The sequence below is a fragment of the Emydura macquarii genome, unplaced genomic scaffold (assembly GCF_026122565.2).
Source record: "Emydura macquarii macquarii isolate MOO-44397 ecotype Brisbane River unplaced genomic scaffold, CSIRO-AGI_Emac_v2 contig_1477, whole genome shotgun sequence".
NCBI lineage: Eukaryota > Metazoa > Chordata > Testudines > Chelidae > Emydura > Emydura macquarii.
In genome coordinates this window covers 4,308,517-4,332,631 of record NW_027131614.1, presented here as the reverse complement: position 1 = coordinate 4,332,631, position 24,115 = coordinate 4,308,517, and the positions used below count along the sequence as shown (strand labels likewise).

Below are 24,115 nucleotides of genomic sequence, written 5' to 3'. Positions count from 1 at the left end.
TCTCGAAAACGAGACGCTTTAAAGGCCCCAAAACTTCCGGGGGCTGCGCTGCCGCCGTCCGAACAACCCCATTGGTGCACCTTTCCCTTCTGGGACGGCCTAACCCCACTCCCCTTGGGGATGGGGACGCCACGCTCCTCCCCCAGCTCTTTCTGGGCCAATCCCTGCTCTTGGCACAAATTCAAACACCCCAACCCCCGCTCTTGGCGTATAATGCAGAATGCCCGCTTCCGGTCAGGTCCCCCTCTGGGACCAATCCCGCTCTCGGAGGATAACCCTCTCCCATTGGTCCATCTTGACCAGGACGTCATAACCCAAGGAGGGCCTGGATGTCAGGTGACCAGGTGGGGTGGGACCTTGGGGGGGCGCGGCCTAAAGGCCAGGGGGCGTGGCCTAAAGGCCAAGGGGCGTGGTCTCGGTGGGGCGGGGCCGGAAATCGGGAGCCCGATTGAGGCGGAAATTCCGGTAAACTGAGGCAGGTAAGGCGGACCTTCTGGTCACGTGGCCCCTTGAGTGACAGTGTACCCTTTGTACTACTGGTATGTCAACAAATCTTACTGAAATAAGTTTTACTATATTAGCTATATGCTCATTGTCCTATAATATACTCAGATATTACTGTGTAAGGCTACTTTGGAATAAGGAGGAATTGAACTGGGATGCTTGCAGTAGCTCATTTGGATAGTACTTTTTCATGGTGGCTATCATCTTGTTCTGCAGAATCCAAGCTTCATTAAAAAATGATTCTAGACATTTCATTTGTCAAGAAAACCATCAGAGTGTAAACGGAGTATAAACCAATGCAATGCTGTCTCCATGAATCTGCATAAAGCCTGAAAGAGTGGTTCTGAGAGTTGTGAACTACCCCATTCACCTGACTAGGGAGATAACTCTGGTCTGTGTAGCTAACTGTGGGTAGCATTTCATTCTGATGTTATAGCAGGCAGAGGCTGGTTGTTCTCAGTTCTTGTTTTTTGAGTAGACACTGTTAAGCAATAAAAAACATTATATATATATTTAGATGTGCGGAAAAAAACCCCCAACCAATCCACAACGCTACCAACATGAATTCACTGTATTGTTCTGTGTTGTGCTGTCAGTAAAATATCAGGCACAGAACTGTCTCTATACAAAAATAGAATCCTAAGCCATCAAGTGAGTTCTGATTTTCACCATTCAGCATGGGAGCCCTATTTTTACATCTCACAAATTGACACAGCTGTTACTGAAGCAGAAAGCCACTTGCTAAAACCCCCAAGCTTTGGTAGGAAGTTTGTGACAATTCAAAATGCAGCAGATGGGTTCAGGGAGAAGGTGGGAAGTAAATTCTGCTTTAATCTACCCCAATGTAAATGTAAAAGGAGTGACTCCTTTGTAGACAGGAGAGTTAGTCTAGATTTACACCACGTAAATGTGATTTATTTCCTTCTGGGCATTTTTTCCAGTAGCACATTTGTGGCTGTGCAGAGGAGTAACAATTATCCTTTCCTTTATTATTGTTCTACTAGTACTAACATCTGCCAATTAGGGATTTGTTATTATCCAGATTACAACTGGAATTTGTCCATTTACCATTCTCAGCTTTCCCAATGCACTTCTAATTTAGCAGTTTCTAGGCACTCTCAGATGGCAGTTCCCCATGTCAAAAGCTATTACTTAATTGGTTAAAACCTGTCACAAATATTGCAGCTTTCTCAAATCTTGTATTTGATTTGTTTAACAGCCTCTTGTTTTTCCAGTCCTCTGTGAAAGGGTTTTCCCTTCTAATTTGTTTGGAAATCTTTACATCTAAATCAATCTATGAAGGCAAAGAGAGAATAAACCCTTGTGAGGAAGGGAAGGATGATGCAGAGATACACATTCTTATCTCAGCACCGATACACATTCTTATCTACTAGCAGGGAAATTCTGCTAGTAGAATGGTACCTAAGCAACTGATGACAAGTGAAGTTACACTTCTAACTTGCTGCCTATGTGTCATCAGCAATTCTAGTTTAACTAAAGGTAAAGTAATTAAGGAGGTGGAAGATTGGAATGAATGATAATCTGGAAGAGGCCATAGAACAGATATACAATTTTACCATAACCAAAAAACTATAGACGGAGTGCAGCATTTATATATTAACAAAACATACAAGACACATTTACAATAACTTGTATTTATAGAGTCTCTTTTCTCCTGAACACACACAAGACACTTTACATACCATTGTATATAAATACATAATTACTAGAGCTGGGTGAATAATCCCCACAAATTCACTCAGTTTTTCATTCATTCATTTTAGTCATGCTTATGCTCCCTTTTGCGTCCATTTCCAATGAAATGTTGAAAACCAGGTTTGCTGACATGAATGTTCACAGAGTGAATTTCAAAGATGATTGAACAAGTCTTTGAGGAAACCGAATCTCACATTCTTGCTGGAAATGTCTTCGGGCTCATCCAGTCAGGGAAGAGAAGCAACACCTTAGGCCTTTTTTGATCTATCATCACTAATAAGCAACATAGCTCAGATTTTAACACTAAGTATTGAAAATTGTGTCAAATAAATTCAAGGAAATCATGATCTGCTAATGCACATTCTGAGACCAGAAAAAGGCTAAATTCATTAAATAAATTATTCATTGCAAGTTATTCTCTGTGGTCTAATATTCAGCTAGAAAGATAGATTAGATGTGATCATTTTACATTCAGTTCAGACAGAAATAATTGATCCATTCAGTATATATAATTACTCAAGATAGCTTTTGCTCATAACACTGTGAAGAGTCTCATGGAATCTGCAATGGTCAAAACTATTAGGTGTATCATGGTTTTACATCTCATAAAAAAAATTGAGCATGCACCACAATGACTCCTAAATCTGGTCTGTTACATTGGTCACATACTGAATCAGATGTTAAATTGTGAGTTACTTGATAACCAATATTACTTTCTGCAACACCTGGGGTTTTTTTGGGTTTTTTTCTCAATTATTTTTCAGACCCATAGCTACTTATATGGGAAAGATGGAAAGATTAAAATCCAATATCTTCACATTTTGCCTACTTAAAATTTCCCTTCCCCCCCTCTAATCCTCCAAATAACAGCAAACAGAATATCATCATTACTCCAATTTATAATACAAGAAAAATGGAGAAATGGAAATCTAGCAAGCTAAATTACTGCCATATCCCAGCACATTGTTTTCTAATCTCTGTTTTATAGACTGTAAAGTACTGTCAGCTGTATATTATATAGCACCCAGCAGCTTGTTAGTGCTTAATGAATAAATGTAGATAATCATAATTATAATAGTTTCAAATGGAGAAGTTTTTCTTTATCTCACCTCCTCTAAAAGCTGTTGTATTATTACTGGTATAAAATGGCTACTTTATTCCACTCCTCAGCTGGCTGTATTTGAGTTGCTTTATTTGCAGCCTAAAGTTTTGGGGAAAGAAAAGTGACTGTATGAAACACCAAGAAGAGGAATTACATGATCTTGAGTTGTATTGTGAAACATGTTAAGAAAATGCCATCTGAGACAATCCATTACAAAAAAATCTGATCTGAGTCTGGTCTTACTGCAAAACATAAATGTGTTTCAAGTAAAGTAGTCATTCAATCATCCTTATCATCATGACTTACATATCACTTTACCTTTTTAAGACACTGTATACATTTAACTAATTAAGAATTAGTTAGAATGCTATTCTGGTGCTAGATAATATGTATGGAGTCTGCTTCATATTTGGCAACTTCAATAACAATTTTGAACTAGCAATACATGCATAAATCTAGCTCCAGATATGGAACTAGCTATTTTGTGAACACCAAGACCAGGTCTACACCTAAACACTAGATCATCTCAGTTACATCACTCAGGGGTGTGAAATATCCACACCTCTGAGTGATGTAATTAAGACAACCTAACCCCAGCGTAGACAGCACTAGTTCGTCGGAAGAACTCCTCCATCAATCTAACTACCACTTCTTGAGGAGGTGGATTACCTTCGGCGATGGGAGCCTGGATTAACTGTAGTGACTATAGTGAGTGTCTACGCTGAAGCGCTGCAGTTGTACAGTTTAAGTGCAGACATAGCCTAACAGTGTTTGAAAAGTGCCAATCTAAAAACACCTCTTATAGCTAGATTAACATGACAAGATCTGTGTGGTACGCAGAGACGTTTTGAACTGATTTCCCCTACTCTTTTTCTGTATAAAAATCCGCCCCCTGAGAATAGACACTAACAAACACCTAGGACAAAATACTAACTGCAAAACTGCCATAGACTTCAATGGGGCCAATACTTCACTCATAGCATCTATGTCACCACTGCATTACTCCAGCTTAATACTGGTATAACTATAGATTACAATGAAGTTACACCATCATAAAACTGCAGCTATGAAGTAATGAATCACTAACAATAAGGAATGTGGATATCCCTAGGAAAATATTTAGTGTGCCTAGATATTGGTAAAACAAGTAGCTAGATATACATGGTACTACAATGTATTTGTAAAGAAACAATCAGCAGATTATATCTACAAAATATGCTGTAGTTACTTAAAATTACTTATCAGCCACTGATAATACTAACAATCTGACTGCTGATAATATGTTAGTTATTTATTTCTGGTTTTGTTTCTTGGTTCCCACACCAGCAATTTAGCCTACGTCAGAAGTTCCTAGTTAACTTCCTTACAACTCAGCAATTAAGTTAGTGATTTATTCTTTGTTTCTTTTTCTGTGCCAACATTATATATTAACATTATTCAGCAGTTTTCAGAAGCTGATTTTCATTTTGGTGCAATTACTGATTCCGTTCTTAAGGATTTAAAATTTAAATAATTAGCTGAGATTTCTCTATCCCTATATGTCATCAGCAGTAAAATATCTTTTTCAGCTCACTGCATCTGATATTTCTATGGAATGCCCATCCCTGTGGGTGCAAAACTGGCAGACTTTTCAGCTAACGTTCTAGATCAGTGTTTCTCAACAACCAGTCCATGGTCCGGCACCGGTCCCTGAGATCTCCCTTACACAGTATAGGAAGCCTGAGATCTCCCTTACACAGTATAGGAAGCTGGTCCCTGGTATCAAAAAGGTTGAGAAACACTGTTCTAGACAATGGCACACTAATGTTGCAAGACCCGTGTCAGTATAAGGACAGAGCATTCACTGTAATGTATTGATAGTGACTGAATGGGTTGGTACCACATTTTTATTTCAGTATAAATATTTTGTATTTGTATACCTACCACAATGGTACGTGAGTGCCAGGGAACAATTAAGCACTACAGCAAAAAAGGTTATAATCATTTCATTTTACACCTTTTCCCAGTGATGTTTTGTATGTAGTTATTTATTTAGCCCATTCTTCTTTGTTTTTCATGTTGTTTCTTCTTTTCTTATTGCCTCCTTGATTTCCCTCCTAATTGTGGGTCACTCCTAAGTGTTAAGGGAGTGCTATGTTAGAGTTCTGTATACCTGAATTTATGTAAATCATTAGTTAATATAAAGAGTGCCATCTACTGGCACATAAGAATGTGTAACATTGTTCATAAGTTCATACATGGAATAAAGTTATTCATACTCGCAATAAAGTTGTTATTGACTTCAGTGGATCATTGCATGGGGAATTCTGCCTATGTGGGTCTCACTGCAGGACTGGGGGCTTAAACCTTAGTGTCCTGGAAAATAAGCCTGAAGAAATGCCAAGAGAACATGGCACAGTCAGACCCACACAAGTGATGAACACCAAGAGGAAATAATTGAAAAGTAGCAGCAAATATTCTATCAGTTACAGCACCCCTAAAGAAAAAAAAGATTAATCTCCACAGGGGAATTGTGACTTTTTAGACAACTGATTTAGGGCTAACCCATGGAATATTATTGTCATAAGACAGGTTTGAAAGAGATATTATTGAATACATTGTAAATCTGAAAGTGATGCAGAAAATTACCTCTACCAATTGATGTCAGGGAGGAAAGGATGTGCATAGATTACTGCTAATGCAACTGCACCATGCACAAGAAGAAACTTCTCTCGTAGTGGTACTGGCAAGGTGTATAAACTAAAGCAAAAACCATTTAATATGAATCATGTGATATACTTGATTACACACAAGATGTTGGACAGATAACAAGGGCATTAAAGGTCAGAAGTTGTGAGGACAAATCAAATATCAAAAGAGAAGGCTAAGAAATCCTCACTTATGAAGTATTTTAAAAAGATGAAACATCATGTCACATCTTTAGGGTTTATAGGTATTGTCTATGTTCTGAAAGCCCCAGGAGAGGAGACAGAAAGAATTTAAGACAGCACAAATCACTCTGGATTTAAAAATTAAATATACTGCAACCAAAGGGCATGAATCAATAACTGAAATGGACTATATCTATATCAGAATATAATGGGTGAAGGAGTCTGTTTTTCTAAGATGATGATCTCTTTACTTGATTATAGATGATTATATGAATGATTCACAAAGGACAGAGCAGTCTTGGCAGTGGAAGCCTTGGTTTCATCACAACAGTGAGCTAGACTAAACCCAATAGCCTGCTATTATAAAGATCTCCTTTTGTGTGAGCTTAAATGCACAGTATCCCACTTATCATGCTCAGTCATCCTCATCATAGAGTATGTGCCTTAAAGATGAAAGTAACAGCACCATTCTATGGATCTGGGACAAAAGAATGTTTTGCATAAACCCATCTGGTTTGTTTTGGTGATATAATATCAGACCAAGATATGAAAAGGATGGTCCATCATTTTATTATACATTATTTCTATTACAAGTAGTGCCTAAAGACCTCATCCCCGTTGTGCTACAAACATATAACAAAAGGATGGCCCACACCACAAAGAACTTATGCTATTAATATACATTGTTATGGCTGGGGTCTACAAACAGACTTGTTGCACAATCTTAGGAGGCCTTTTTCTGACCAAGCGAACAATGTACAATCTTTGAAGTAACACTGTACCGTTGTTAGTTTTGTGATGCAAGTTCTTTTGGGGGAGTTGTGGCAAATAGCAAGAAAATTGGCTTTGTCTTAATCTTTCTAACTAGAGTCAATTATTAGGATTCCTTGGAAACAGGTATTAATATTTTGGCTAACAAGCCTAAAAAAGGAGATTGCTTGCAGGCAGTTTCTGACCACCTCTGTTCCAGTGCTGTATATAGTCTAAATAAACAAATTACTCTAAGAAAATACCCAGACTCCACATCACTGATTTCTCCTCCAATTGGAATCTGACCTGCAAGCCGCCCAAATCTGTTATCACTTAGCAGAGAGGTGACAGTATAGTAGAATTGACAGGTTTTGTTCTTGAATACTTGTTTGAATGACTCTAGAACTATTTATTTTAGCAGAAAACAACAAGGCCACATATTGACTTTACATTAGTTCCATGCTCCAGTCAACCTCTACTAAGGAGTGAGGCACATTCCTGCTGCTAGAATCATCTTTAGATAACACTTGTTCTTGATTTTTAAAATTGGCAAATAGTACAAAAAACCAATTTACTGCAAGTATTTCTAGTTTTATAGAATTTTGACTATGATTACTGTTTATCAATCAAGTTAGAGAGATGGTGGGATTGGTATATTTTTTGGCATTCTCTCCTTTCCTCATAGCTTAACATTGACTTTTTGTAAGACCTGAAACTTTGATATTTGAAATCAATAGGCTTAGCTCATTTCTGTTCAAACTGCTTAGTCTCGTAAAAAAAATCTGGAGCTGAAATTAAAGGACCATTATGAAGGCATTGATTTTGCCAAAAATGTGTGTCTCTCTCTGGATATAACTGGTTTCTAACCTATAGATGTAAGTCCAAAATTTTCAGACTTGGGTATCTAAAGTTGGGTACCTAAATCCTTATGAATATAGGGACATAAATATAATTTTAAGTGCCAACCTGAGGTGCATATGCTTTAAATTGATCAACAAGGTGCCTTTATTTAAGCATGTTTGTATCTACCACATGCCCTGTTCTTGCTATTCAGTCCTGACCATGTCTGATTCTTTAGATCCAAACCTGGAGGAGATTCTCAGTTGTTTCTATACCCGTGACAACTCAAGTCACTCAAACCCCAAAATCCATGTGGATCTCTAGATCAGTAAGTTTTGTAGAATGGTAGATTGGTGAATAGATGAAGAATTTATAACAAAAGCCTGTCTAATACATAAGGAATGTTTCTTTCTTCCCTTTCGTGATCTTAATAGTTTTATAGCTCATGAAACGAGCTTTACAGTTAATGAAAAGAGTTCTCACTGAAGCCAGCTTCAGGCAGGTTCCCTCTCAACTTTCTAAAAAGTGTACCTAATACATTATCTTTAAAATCTCATTGGGAACGTGATCCACCATATTGCTCATAACTTTGGCAACAAGTGTCAGAGAGTTCTTAGCCTACATAAAAAATGGGCTTTGTGATTGAATCAATAAAACCTTCTTCTAATGCATGTATTATATAAACTGCTTCAAAACTAAGCATAAATGAGTGCTGTAAATTTAATATTTATATATTTAACAGAAGAAAAGTGAATAGAACTAAGCAGTGAATGAATGCTATGCTAGGGGCTCTGATATGTTCAACTTAGCTAATGTGCTTCTTATAGTTTAAGGGGAATGCAATGTGAATGTGCTATTAATAATTCAAGACATAATGAAAATTGATATAAATGAAGAGGTTTCTTCAGTTCTGTGAGACAGAGAAGAAAGACTTATAGGGGCCTTCAAAATACCTAAAACTTTAATCTGAAATAGTTAAACTTCTAGAACTAGCCAGATACAGATTCTCTGCCTGCTTATCAGATTGCAAATTTCCAGTGACAATGAATAGTATTCCAGAAGTCTCCTCCCTGCATCTGATGCTGTAGGATCAATATTATAGATAAATAAAAATCATTGGAGATTTTTTTTCACTTTTATGGTATCATTTGCATTGCATCTTGAGTTTCTACATTCATTTGTGTAGGGTAATTTCCCTGGGAACACCTATCTAAATGGTTATCTACAATCTACTGTGTCCTCTGACATAATTCCTACACAACAATTCCTGTATTATGTTGTTCATTTTCTTATATCTTCTGACATACTTATTTTAATTAGTTCAGATTAATTTAATTGCCAGGCTATTAATTATTGCTATTATTATTATTATTTATTATAGATTAAGGAGACACCTAACAAATGCTTCAAAGTGGTCAAGATCTATATCCTAATAATGCTGCAGTAAGTTTATATGCATCCTTGATTACAGTGCACTTGGAATTCCTGTGTAGAAGCAACAGAGATACTCTTACTAACTTTGGGGAACTTGTGTAGATGCACACCTGGTACACTACAGGAATACACTGTGGCAACACACTGGTATCTCAATTATTTTCTGATTCCATAATTGTGCATGAAGCTGCAGACAAAAGATGACTCGTGAAAAGTACTGGCTCTAGGAAAGTGTGCAGCTAGACATACCGTACTAACAATTTTTAGTACAAATGGCACAAATCTATATGCATGTAACCTGCAAGTCTACTATGCATGTACAGAATTGCCATACTGTATTTTTTTTTAATGTGATGTCTGTTGGTACATAGAATCACAGAAATGTAGGACTGGAAGGGACATTGAGAGATCATCTAGTCCAGTGGTTCCCAAGCTTTTCGAGTGAAAGCCCCACAAGTTAACACTAGGTAAAACATGTGCCCCCCACCTCTCCGAGCCAGCCATAAACACATATAAAGATAATAATAATACCACTAAGGCCTTGTCTACAATCAAAAACTAAGTCGATATAACATATGTCGACTTACAGCCACCGCAGTAACGGTGGCTGATGTCCACACTACCCTTCCTGGGACGGTGGAGTGCGTCCTCACCAGGAGCACTTCCACTGACCTAAGAGGGGCAGTGTGGGGAGCTGAGAGACCCATCTTTCAGCTCCCTGCCAGAAGCCCCACAGGCTGGCTCCCAGAGGGGCTGGTCTGGTTCCTGCCAGGAGTCATCCCCGGGCTTCTCTCATCCCCATTCCTCACTGGGAGCCAGGGGAAGCCACTGGAGGCTTCCCTCCTCCCTGTTCTCAAGGGAAGCAGCCCAGAGCTTCTCGTCCCGCACCAATATGCCCCACTGTGCAATTGACAAGGCTGCCTGGCTCCCACCTGGGAGTGGGCAGAGAAGCTGCCCAGGGCTTTTCCCCTCCCTGCTGGAAGGCGAGCTCCAGCCATCCGCGGCTTCCCCGGTCCTGGCTCACAGGAAATCCTTTCTGGATTTAGGCTGGAAAGAGAACATGGCACATCCATTGCAGGTCACCACCACTGATCGATCAGTGGCCATCCTGATATCACACAGTACTGAAACTGGGGAAGGAAAGCTTTCCACACTACCCCTCTCAATTCCCTCCAAAACTCTTCTGTTACCTGTCTCTGTTAGTGCTTCTTGAGTTTACCTAGCAAGTGATTTTTTGTAACAAGTCTTTCCTGCTTCGCTCAGCTCAGCTCTGTCCCTCATCACCAGGGAGTGATTAACCACTCAAACAGCTGGGCTGATCAAAGCTACAAGAACAAAAGAATGGTCATTCTGGGTCAGATGAATGGTCCATGCCAGGCGCTTCAGAGAAAATGAACAGAACTGGCAATCATTGAGTGATTCATCCCGTCCTCCACTCCCAGCTTCTGGCAGTCAGAGGCTTAGGGACACCCAGAGTATGGGGTTGCATCCCTGACCATCTTGGCTAATAGCCATTGATGGCCCTATCCTCCATGAACTTATCTAATTATTTTTTGAACCCTGTTATAGTTTTGCCTTTCACAACATCCCCGTCAACAAGTTCCACAGGTTGACTGTGTGTTGTGTAAAGAAATATTTCCTTATATTTGTTTTAAACCTGCTGCCTATTAATTTCATAGGGTGACCCCTGGTTCTTGTGCTATGTGAAGGGGTAGGTAACACTTCCCTGTTCACTTTCTCCACACCATTCATGATTTTATAGACCTCTATTAGATCCCCCCTGTTCCAAGAACTAGAGCCTTGCAGCGTTTAGCAAGGCACTGATCAAAGCTCCAATGGCTTACTCAGGGGCTCACAGCCCAGCTATGCAGCCAGTACAGAGAACAACAAAGAAAGAACCCACAGACAGACTGAATGCACCACTCACCAGGTCCTGCTACCTCCATGCATAGGGGCTGCAGCTGGAGCTACTCCCTCTGAAACTCTCCTGTTAGCTTCCTTTGTTCATGAATGGCCATCTGAAGTATTTTTATGAACCTCAGTGATAAGTCATCTCTAGCAGTGATCCTCCATGGGAGATAGGGAAGTCATCCCTACCACCCCTTTAGTTTGAGGCAGAATTTTAACAAAGGCGTCCCACATGTCCTTAGTGCTCTTAGAAGTCTCTGTCCATACTAGGTACTAGCATCTGCCTCTTGCTGCTGTTTTCTTGGAAGTAGATGGCCTGGTCTGCACTTAAAAGTTAGGTCGACTTATGTTGCTCAGGGCAGGGGTTTGAAAAATCCACACCCCTGAGCAATGTAGCTATGTCAACCTAAGCCCCAGTGTAAATGCAGCTCGGTCAACGGAAGAATGCTTCTGTCAACCTATCATCACCATTCAGGGAGGTGGTGTTTCTACACTGATGGGAAAACCCCTTCTGTCAGTGAAGGCTGCATTTACACTACAGGGCGATGCCAGCATAGCTATGGCATCAAGCTAAGGCGGTATAGTCCCTGTGGTGTAGACATGGCCTGTGTGTTTCTCTGCTTCTAGGAAAAAATTGTTTTATACAATCAAACCAGCACATTGTCCTTATCAAAGACCCTCTTCTGTGCAGCCATTGGAGACACCTGCTTCTGTACAGGCAGGCATGCAGGGATTGTCTTGGTTCACCTCTACTCTTTGTGGCCTGCTGCCCCCAGGCAGCATTACATTTTATTCATACAGAGAGTGCATAGTGTCATAAATAGGTGTTTGGAAATGAATTACCAAATGCTAAATCTTGGGTCTATAGCCATCTGTGACAGAGGGTCTTAGGAAAATAATCAGAAAAAAAAAAGATTAAAGGATTCAAGGGAAGGAATCAACTTAAGATCAGATGGGCCTGAACCAAGACTCCAGAACCAAACAAGACCTTTGAAGAAACTGAAGCCAGATCTCAACTCGGCAGCTCATACCTTTCTCTATTTAAGTATATTACAGAAAGGAAAATGAAAGTGAGGAGAAGTAAGGGAAAATAGACAGACCAGAATCAAAACTAACAAAACAAGGAAGACAAAGCAACAAAGAGAAAAAAACAGCCTGAGAAGTCTAGCTAAAATGCTAGTTCGCTGCTGTCCCTCTCCATAATGAGGGTGTGTGAAGGGGCTGAATTGCTGCCTGATGCATACACTGGTAAAATATAAAACTATGGAGTGCCAAATTAATCTTTAATGGGACTAATGACACAAATTCCACAGTGTTGGGCTTTGTATTTTTTCCTTTTGAGAAAAACTTTGTCTCTCTAAAATAGTAATTAGAATAAAAATAAATCAACTTGATGAATGGAATACCAACGTTACAAATGTTAAAATATCATCGTCTGTTAAAAGTGACTACATTCTAGTTATTGCTATACTTAAGGATAATTAATCACTTGGTTTCAAATGTAACTCCTTGGAGAATAGTCTCAAACATAGACATTTCAGATTTCTCAGATTACCTGCTGGAATGGAAAGGACGGGTTAAGGTCCTTTGCAGATAATTTGTTATGAACCATTCTGGAATCAAATTAAGACACCATGGGTCAGAGTTCAATCTCAGTTACACCTGTATAAATCCAGAGTAACCCCTGACATTGATGGAGTTAAACTGGTGTAAAATCTCAAAACTAACGTTCCTGCTTCTGTTCCATATTCAATCTATGATTTGGTTGTAACCAAATATAGTGAAGAGCCTTCTTCCAGAAAACAAGATGCCTGCATTCATTTTCCTTGGCTTCATTTCATAGAAAGATTCTATATTTTTAAGGGAGGAAAAAAGAACGTATTGTCTGAAGGTTACCGCACTTGTATTTTCCCTTATGTTACTTTTAGTTAGATGGATCAGTCCAGGCAGCTAAAAATAAATTACAGAAAAAGGGATTGTTTTATATCTTTCCAAAGTGATTGTCCAGATCGAGAAGGAAAGATAAAACTTTTACAGATTATGACAAAGACTAAGAGGGTGGTTGATTTGCAGTATGGAGTTGATGATCGGAGAAGGTTCTCTTCGCACTGGGTTCTGCACAGCAAACTGTACAAATTCCACAGGCAACTGTTATCAAAACAGAACAGGAGAAGATGCAAAGATTATTTCTGCCTTACCTATTTTGAAATCAACAGGAATAGAAGATGCCCAGTACATGGCAGAACTGAGCTCTTAACAATCAATAAAACATCCTTTCTTCTTCATTCCCTAATCAAGGTTGATCCAATACTTCTGTAAGAGATGCTGATGGAAATTTTGTCACTGATTTATATTATAATGAACAGAGAGAAGGATTGTTGAAGTACTATAGTTTGATTTCACCTTTTAAATATAAAATATTCTATTTGCCTCTTTATGTGCCTGATCTGGCACTCCTTATTCAGGCAAATCCCTTTTAAAATCAGTGAGGTTTTGCTTAAGGAGTACGTTCGTTACAATACTTTTTCTCACAGATGTATTTTTTTCAAAGACAAAGAACTAAAATATAAATGAATTTGGAAACAATAAAGTTTAATAATATATTTACTTCTGAACTTAGTTTAACTATTTAATTTATTTTCTAGGCTACATCTCACTAGAAAGTTTGGAGTTCACTTAGTGCCTACTTAAAAAAAAGGGGGGGGGGAAAGCAAAAAAAAGCTAAAGCTATCTGACAACAATAGCTTAGTGTTTCCAAATGATTCCAACTATTCTATTTTGTACACCAGACAATTACTGGGGAAAAAAGTGTCACCAGCACTTCAACACAAAGTAAAAAGGAAATACAGTATTGAAAGACTCCTTAGAACGTCACAATGCATTTAAATACGTTACCATTACCAACTAATTTATCCCAAATTCCCACACCAAAGGTTTGCTCAGATCCCAGTATTCTACCAATAATGAATTTCAGTTAGCAAATTCCCAAAAACTTTAGAAAAGGTGTCTCTGCCATCTAGTGGAAAGTTGATGAATTAGCCCGGCTAAACTGCATTCCTAGCACCTTCAACAGTGTTTGTTTAATGATTTATTATTTAGCTGGTTTATCTTACTTCCTTTTACATATTTTCTAATGCATCTATTTAAAAAAAGTATTTATTTCCATTTCTGACAGACTCTTCAGTAGGTCTCTCCTATCTATTTTAACAGTAATGATTCAGATTGCCCTTCATTTAGTATACAAATATTACAAATATTCTTATAAAAAAGTTTGTCTGAAAAATGGATAGATATAATCGGAGAAGAGGAGGCCATGCAAACCAAAGCAAGACATATAATTCCCAGGAGAAGTGGTGGAAGCCACTTGGAATACCTGAAAATCAGAATTGGGGAAGACACTGGTAAATATACACTATTACAGAAATAGATTCAGATTCTTCAAAGCGCTCTGCATGGATGTCACTGTACCCACACAGTGACCCATTACAGGATCAGGACCGTACACTGCCAGGGAGAGGGTCTAGACCTAATAGGTTGTTATATCCTGAACTCCTACAATTCTAAATTACATGAAGGCAGAAAAACCTACCAGAAACTGCAAGTGATACCTCATCTGCCAAGCCCCACTGAAGTCACTGGAGTCTAGCTGTGCAAAGCCAGTTGGATTGGGTCTGTGTGTAAACAAACTACAAGGGCACCTATAGCACTGTCAGTAATATGACTATGTTTCTAGTTCTGTATTTTCGCTCCTGTTTGAACATAAAAAGAATCAAATTTCCTAACGATCGCTCTGAACTTGAATCTTTGCTCTTTGTCCTTTGAAAGCTTTAATCAGGCCTGGTCCTCCTTGTTTTCGCTCAGGGCTGTAAATGTCCCCACGCCCCCACTCCTCCACTCCAGGTCAAAATCAGAGTCTGCTTCGAAACATGGGGATAATTTCTTTAACTGAGTGAAAACCTCTCCTCATTTGAACAGACACAGCAAACCCCCCCACCTTCCCCAGTGGGACAGGCTGCGACCCCTGCCATGAGATCCCAGGGCGAGGGGCGGCTGTCAGCTGGGGATGTTGCTAGACTCAGAGCACAAGCCCAGGCACTAGCAGAGCTGCACCGCTAGGGGCTCCAGCAGCCCGGGGCCCGCCGCAGCGCAACCCCCCGCCCAGCACTACATTACCCACAGGGCCGCGCGCCCCGCCAGCCGCTCGCCGCTGCGTTCTGCCTCGGCGAAGGGGCTTCTGGGAATTGTAGTCCTAGGCAGAGCACGGCGGCTGAGGAGGACAGGACAAGGCCTGGGAGAAGATGGCGGGGGTGAAGGCCACGAAGGTGGCGCTGAAGCATGTGAAGAGCGTCATGGTCCGGTTCTGCCCTTTCGAGACCAACGTGGAAACCACGCGGTGAGGAGAGCTCGGGGTGCAAGACCCCCCCCCCCGCTCCCGTACGGGAAGCAGCCAGTCCCCCACCCCCTCCTGGGGAGCAGCTCCCCTCCGCCGGGGGAGCCTAAGGGCAGTGGCCAGTCGCCCTGATCTGCTCCCGGTTCAGCGTAGCTGTTCCCGCTGCAGGCGAGGCCCCTCCCCTCCCCGGGAGACGGGCGCCTTTCGCGGGTGGTTGCTCTGTGCCCCGCTTGTGAGGGGGAGGCGGGGGCTGGATGGGATTCCATGCGTGTGGCGGGGCCGCTCTTTCCCCCTTGCCCTCCGGCCCGGGGACGGGGTGCCCCTCCCCGGCCGTACACACCGAACGCATCATTGAAGCGCAAATCTGGTTTGACTCCAGAAACGACCCTGTGCAAAGGGCCTTGTCGGGGGTTGTCTGTGTTCGCTGTTCTGTGGGTTCTGGAGCAGGAGATGGGTTCTAGGTCCGTCAACAAATGCAAAGACCACTTTGCCTGGGCTGAGAGCGTCAGCATGGGGCCTTTCCTTCTTCCCATTATTGTCAGTAATGAGCAGTAGTGCCCTCCCTAAATGTTTACAAAACCACATGTCAGGTACCCAAAAATTGAGATAAAAACACAACAATAACAAAGAAAGCTTTTAAAAAATGCCCTTTTTGACCCTATAAGGTGCACTCAGGTCACATTTTTAAGCTTTTCTCTGCAACCATTAGGCTTATAGGCTTTTTTAAAAATTGACGACTGAGATTTTTGTGTAATTAGTTGTCTCCACTAATTAGGGCTTTAATTAATAGGCATAAGGTTTAAAACTAACATAAGGAAGTACTTCTTTACACAATGCACAATCAACCTGTGGACTTCTTTGCCAGGACATGTTGTGAAGGCCAAAAGTATAATTGGGTTAAAAAATAATTAGATAAGTTTGTGGAAGATAGACCTATCAAAGCCTATTAGCCAAGATGGTCAGGGACGGAAACCCAAGCTCTGGGTGTCCCTAAACCTAGTAGAAGCTGGAACTGGACTACAGTAATAGTAAAATGACTGAACTTGAATGCCTGATAATAAATTAGGATATTGGTGTAATAGGTATCGCAGAAACTTGGTGTAATGATGACAATCAACAGAACATAGTAATGCCAGGGTACAAAATATGTAGGAATGATAAACTAGGTCATGCTTGTGGGGGAGTGGCATTATATGTGAAAGAAAAACATAGAGTCAAATATAGTACTAATCTTAAATGAATCAAACTGTATTGTAGAATCCCTATGGGTAGAAATTCCATGCTTGAATAATAAGAGTATAGGAGTTATAATATACTACAGGCCACCTGACCAGGATGGTGATTGTGAAATACTCAGGGAAATTATAGAGCCTATAAAAAAACAGAAAACTCAATAATAAGGGGAGATTTCAACTATCCCCGTATTGACTGCTTACATGTCACCTTAGGATGGGATGCAGAGATAAAGTTTCTAAACACCATTAATGACTGTTTTTTGGAGCAGCTAATCCTGAAACACACAAGAGGAGAGGCAATTCTTGATTTAGTCCTTTATGGAGCACATTTGCTGATAGCTGAACTGCTCGGAAATAGCGACCATAATATAATTAAGTTTAACATCCTTTTGGGGGGCAGGAAATGCCAAAGAAGCCCACCACAGTAGCATTTAACTGCAAAAAGGCAAACTACACAAAAAATGAGAAAGCTAGTTAAAAAGAAATTAAAAGAAACAGTCCCAAGAGTGAAGTGTGTGCAACCGCATGGAAACATTTTAAAAATGCAATAGAGGCTCAAATTAAGTGTGTATCCCAAATTAAAAACAGTAAGAGGAACCAAAAAATGCCAGCATGGCTAAACAACAGAGTAAAAGAGGCAGTTAGAAGTAAAAAGGCATCCTTTAAAAATTAGAAGTGAGATCTTACTGAGGAAAATAGAAAGGAGCATAAACTCTGCCAAGTCAGGTGTAAAAGTATAATTAGGCAGGCCACAAAGAATTTAAATAGCAACTAGCAAAAAATTCAAAAATTAACAGAAAAAAGTACATCAGAGGCAGAAAGCCTGCAATCAGTGGGGCCACTGAATGATTGAGGTAGTAAAGGAGCACTCAAGGAAGACAAGGCCATTGCGGAGAAGCTAAATGAATTCTTTGTATTGGTCTTCACTACAGAGGTTGTGAAGGAGTTTCCCACGTCTGAGCCATTCTTTTTTTAGCTGACAAATCTGAGGAACTGTCCCAGATTGACAAGTCAAAAGGCAAAGTTTTGGAACAAATTGATCAGTTAAGCAGTAATGAGTCACCAGGACCAGATTGTATTCTCCCAAGAGTTCTGAAGGAACTCAGACATGAAATTTCAGAACTACTAATCATGGTATGTAACCTATTGGTTAAATTAGCCTCTGTACCATCTGACTGGAAGATAGCTAATGTGATGCCAATTTTTTAAAAAGGCTCCAGAGGCGATCCTAGCAATCACAGGTTGGTAAGCCTAACTTCAGTACTAGGCAGATTGGTTGAAACTATAGTAAAGAACAGATTTATCAGATACATAGATTAACACAATTTGTTGAAGAAGAATGAACCCGGCTTTTGTAAAGGGAAGTCATGCTTCACGAGCCTATTAGAGTGCTTTGAGGGGCTCAAATGTGGGCAACGGTGATCCAGTGAATATAGTGTAGTTGGACTTTCAGAAAGCTTTTGACAAAGTCCCACATGGAAGGATTTTAATCAGAGTAAGCAGTCATGAAGTAAGAGGGAAGGGCCTCTGATGGATCAGTAACTGGTTAAAAGACAGGAAACAAAGAGTAGGAATAAAAGGGCAGTTTTCAGAATGGAGAGAGGTGTCCCCCAGGGATCTGTACTGGGACCAGTGCTGTTCAACATATTCATCAATGATCTGGGAAAAGGTATGCAATGAGGTAGCAAAGTTTGCAGGTGATACAAAATTATTTTAAGATAGTTAAGTCCAAAGCTGTCTGCAAAGAGTTTACAAAGGGATCTCACAAAACTAGATAATTGGGTAATAACATGGCAGATGAAATTCAGTGGTGTTAAATGCAAAGTAATGCACTCTGGAAAACATAATCCCAACTGTACATACAAAATGATGGAGTCTAAATTAGCTGATACTATTCAGGAAAGAGATCTTGGAGTCACTGTGAATAGTTGTCTGAAAACATCTGCTCAATGTGCACTGGCAGTCAAAAAACTTAATAGAATGATAGGAACTGTTAGGAAAGGGATAGATAATAAGACAGTAAATATCATAATGCCACTGTAGAAATCCATGATACACCCACATCTTGAATACTGTGTGCAGTTCTGGTTGCTTCATCTCAAAAAAGATATATTAGAATTGGAAAAGGTAGAGAGAAAGGCAACAAAAATGATTAAGGTATGGAACAGCTTCCATATGAGAAGAGATTAAAAAGGCTGGGACTATTCATCTTGGAAAAGAGATGATTAAGTGGGGGATATGATAGAGGTCTATAAAATCATGGTGTGGAAAAAACGAATAAGGAAGAGTTATTTAGCCCTTCACATAACACAAGAACCAGGGGTCACCCAATGAAATTAGTAGGCAGCAGTTTTAAAGCAAACAAAAGGAAGGACTTCTTCACTTGATAATTGCCTCGTTCTGTTTATTCGCTTTGAAGCATCTGGCATTGGCATTGGCCATTGTTGGAAGACAGGATCCTGGGTTAGGTCAGACCCAGTATGGCCATTCTTAGTTTTAAATTAAAATATAAAATATTGAGAGTTTGCCAAGTTTAGACCTATGCAACCCCATTGTTTTCAAACTACTTGTTTAGTGACACCTGTGCAGTTGTGTTCACTGGATTTGCACAGATGTAAATTACATGAATTTAGCAAACAATTCTGTAGATGTAAACGAAGGAATAGAATCCAGTTCCCACTCTGATGTGCTTTCTTTACAACATTGTTAATGAGAGTAAAATACAGCAGGGAAAATTACTGTCACTAAAATAAGATGATATGACTTACTATTAGTAAGTATATATATGTCTGAACACACTGAGGAGACAATTCTTTAAAAGGAAGGTGCCATTTTTAATTCACTTTTCAGAGAAGAAAGGTATCTTAACAAAGTTCTGCAGGAAAGATGTACTGTATCAAATGATCAGAAGAAGGGTTGAAATACAGCTAGTCTTTCTTCTGCATCTGTGTCTTCGGATATGTCTGTACTATGATCTGGAAAGTGTAAATTACAGCTTGAGGAGACATATCTGCTCCAGCTCTGACCAAGTTAGTATGCTAAAAATAGAGTGAAAAGTTCCAGACAAAGTTCTGATGAAGTGGATTGCAGCCCAAGAAAGTTCATGCCTGCAGAAATTTAATTTGTTAGTCTTTAAAGTGCTACAGGTCTCTCTCTTTTTTTTTTTAAATAGAGTGTAGCAGCAGCGGTGGGAGGGGCTAGCCACCCACAGTAGTCGGAGATGCTAAACACGTGCTTGGGGTGGCTAACCCTTCCCGCTGCCACAACTACACTCTATTTTTAGCACAATAGCTCGATCAGAGCTAGCATGGGTATGTCTCCTTGAGCTAGAATTTTCACCTCCAGGTCAAAGCGGAGAGATACTACCTAAGGCCATGGTCCTGTAAGCACACATTTGCTTAACTTTACTAAGCTAAGCAGAGAGACCCTAAATCCTAAAGTCATTGGGGATCCATGTGGGAGCAAGGTCAGCCTATGTGGAGTCAGCTGTAAGATTGGGGCCTTAGTTATTAGTGTTACAATACTTGAAATAGTGAGGAAAAACACAGTAGCGGATGTTCTTTGGTAATCAGTTGCTTGAGAAGTCCAAATAATTGTGCTTTTTGAATGAAGTACGACTTCACTAAAAGAATATAAAACACAGACTTGGAGCAGATATGAGGAATTATTTTATACACACCCGCATGCGTGCCTGTGCATACACACACAGTAGTAAAGGTTAAGGCTAGAAGGGACCACCAGATCATCTAGTCTGACCTATATATCACAGGTTGCTGTTGGCACCCAACAACTGAAATTACACCAAAGTATTGCAGCCGTCACAACACTAGATACTACAAGTCACAGGCAGAGAATAGGAGGGGCCAAGGTGCACCAGTGCCCAAGATCCTCACAATGGCAGGGGAATGGTTAAGTGAAAGATACCCAGCTAATCCTGGCAAGTAACTTGTACCCACGCACAACAGAGGAAGGTGAAACAACCAAGACCTGGGAGAAAATTCCTTCCTGACCCCACATATGGCCTGGTCTACACTGACCGCGGATTTCGGCAGCAGTCGACGGGAGAGACGAAAGCTACGTAACTTGTGTATCTCCTGTCGACTTCCTAACGTCTACTTACCGCGGTGTCTCATCTGTGCTGCACCGACGGAAAATGCCCTCCCATTGACGCAACGCTATGCTTCTTGACGGGGTGGATTAACAGAGTCGACTTTCGGGTTTGATTGAGCGAGTCTTCACTGCCGCTCAGTCAAATTTGCAAAATCGATCCTGCTCTGCCGGTGGTGATGCTGGCAGTTAAGACATACTCTTAGACCTTTATCATGTGAGCAAGAACCAGCCAGCCAAGCACCTTGAGAGAGAGAATGCTTGATGCCAACTCAAAGCTCTGCCCTATCACGTCCAATGTCCCATCTCCAGCTGTGGCCATCACAGATGCTTCAGAGTCAGGCAATAAAAAAACCCCAACACAACAGAATACATTGTTGTACGTGAAGGGAATCCCTTCCTGACCCCTACAGATGAGTGACTTGCTTTCAAAGGGACCCTACTAATTGAACTTTGGTCAAAATTTAAATGTTGAAAAACAAACAAATTACACAAACTTCAGCAAATCTTAGGTCATTAGAAGTGTTACTGTGGAATTGGGAAAAAATCCAGTGGAAACAGTTATCTAAACAAAATAAACATTTCTCTGAACTCCAAACACTGAAACATTGACAACCTGAAAGTAAAACTGTTTATAAAGAAAAATGAAACTGATTTGATTGATTGATTTTGCATTGTCCCAACTAGAAGAAATGTAGAAAGTAAACAAACTAGTGAAAAGCAATTGGATTTTAAAATTTCTTTATTATAATCTGTTAAAATGATCATGCAATCGAGTCTGCACTTATGAAACTCCTTACAGAACTGGTGCTGTAAATAGAAATCCTAATTGGTTCGTATTTTGTTTAGCTAGCAACATCAAATTATGCAAATGAATTGCAGAAATATGTTCTGAATGTTATTACTTAATCTGTATTTCTTAAATCTTTTCAGACTATTTCTTGAATGTGTAAACGGTAAAAAAGCTCGTGCCTCCAATATCAACTGTGTAGTGAAAACAGATGTAAGACACGATGGGTCTGAACCAGTTGTAGACATCATGTTTGGTAAGGAGTTTATCATTAATCTTAAAGGGAAAGTAACCTTTCTAGACTCACACTGGAAGATATTTGTAGTTGTTTCCTGTATTAGTATTGTGGTAGTGCCTCAGAGTCCCAGTCATGGACCAGAACCCCGTTGTGTTAGGTGTTGTACATACATGGTTTTGGGCAAAAGCAGGATGGAATCACTGTCAGGTTAATGTAGTGGGAAGGAAATCATAAAAATTTCTGTTTACTGGAGTTAGAACTGGGAATAAAAAGGTTAACTTCATTATAAACATAGGGCCCTGAACCTGAAATGGAGAGGCCTTGCAACTGTGCAGAGCCCTACCTAAGTCAGTGTGGCTCCCTGCTGCCACAGAGACCTGCCCACCTCCGTGCATCTCACTTGCAATACTGGGATCATAGACTTCTCAGTCTTATTAATTTAAGGTCTGATCCTGCAGCTAACTTACGCAGCTGAGTAACTTGATCATATGAGCTGTTCCATTGAGTTCAATGGGACTACTCACATGTATAAATGGTTGTAGAAATGGGTCTACTAGATGTGCAGCCAGCTTCTTAGGCTCTTCTAACTTATACTGGAGGTTTGTAGAAGATGCCCAGATTTGAAACACTGCACAGATGGCGTTAATCCACCTTTGTCTTTCTCTCTCCTGAGTTTCATCTTCTGTTTTGCAGCGTTCCAAGAGGTCCAGGACAGAGACTAGCCCATTATGCTTTTCCCATCACTTAATGTTTATCTGTTTTTTTTTCCCCTTTAAACTTTCATATTTTAATTGGGTCAGCTGCCATTTCTACAGAACATTGGCTTTGATATGTCAAGCATATATCTTTTTCTTTCAGTGTTGCCAGGATATGCTTGTTTTTCTTCCTCCTTTATTTCCTACCCTTGTCTCTTGCCAGGATGTACTAGATGACCCTAGTCAAAAGAGATTACCTCACCCACCTTGTCTCTTTATATGCAATATATCAGATGTGGAATTCTCTCCCTTAGAGTCCAAGTTGGCTGACCTTTGAGAATAGTGCAAACTACTTTAGTCATACATCTGTTCCAAAACTAGATCATCTCTGGGGAGGTTTTCTTTATGTTTGGATGAGGCAGTTTGGGGATGGAGGCTGTTTTTGTTGTTGTGGGCAGTTAACCTTAATATGTTGCTTGCTCTTAATGTATGCTGTGTGCCCATATTCCATGGTAATGGGTATATGAAATCATGGAATACTTTTAAGCAAATTGAATGAACTGAGTGTTTACACCTATTTTGGTTTGAATGTACACTAAATTGTTTCTTATAACTTTCTTTGTCACCTCTAAAATCTTACTATCCTTTACAGCTGATGGAGACAGATTGATAATGAAAGGAGCCAACTTGACAACAGTAGAAATGTTATCAGCATTGAACTCCAGATGCATAGCAAAAGACCTTAAGGCAGAAGAGAAAACCAAGAAAAAGAGTGCTTGAAGATCAAAGGAACACTTAGGTTTCAAATTGTTAAGGCATGTGAAAAGCAGCAAGCAGCTTTCGTCATCAGAACTACAGAGGAAACTTCACTGATAACTGACATGAAATCTGAAAAAGAGATATGGACAAAATGCTGGCCAGTTCAACATACAGCTGAATGATTCATATAAACATATTTTTTCCTAAGGAAAATATAATGGAGAAGCTAAAATCATTAACTCTGGCAGGATTGGCAAGTCTTGGATGCACAAGTGAATCCCTGTAGCTGTATGAACAAACCATCAATCTCTTGACCATGCACACACTGGATCAATATGCCTATTTGTTTATTAATATGAATAATGAAGATGAGCCTAATAAATTTATTACAAATTTTAAAAATGCTGTTTAGTCACTGTTTTCAGCACACTTGCTATACATTGGTATTCAAAACTTCATTAGATTGTTAAACAATGTTACCGCTTTAAAAGTTAGACAATAAATATAAATGTGATGAAAAGGTTTAAAATATTATCTAGATTTGCTGTTACTCAGCTACAATATTTTAGACAAAATTCAGGACAGATTCTATAGTGTTCTTCTACTTCTCTGTCACTAACTGATTTTGATTCAAGAATCTCTGAAGATTAATAATTACCATTAGCTCAGTAATTAAATCAAACCACAAAATAACAAGAGTGTGTTAGATCCTCTCTTAAGGGGCTGTCCACAGAGGAAAAAGTGCTACTTGTTGTGAGTAAGGGTGGCAGAATATAG

At 39.9% G+C, this 24,115-nt stretch overlaps 1 protein-coding gene across 1 annotated transcript; it reads left to right on the top strand.

Moving 5' to 3' along the window:
- Positions 1–15,361: 15,361 nt before the first annotated feature.
- MRPL53 (mitochondrial ribosomal protein L53) lies at positions 15,362–23,740 on the top strand. The gene is made up of 3 exons (XM_067553833.1): positions 15,362–15,517; positions 21,790–21,902; positions 23,232–23,740. The coding sequence occupies exons 1-3, from the start codon at positions 15,423–15,425 to the stop codon at positions 23,357–23,359; spliced, it is 336 nt and encodes a 111-aa protein (XP_067409934.1). The 5' UTR covers positions 15,362–15,422; the 3' UTR covers positions 23,360–23,740.
- Positions 23,741–24,115: the final 375 nt, after the last annotated feature.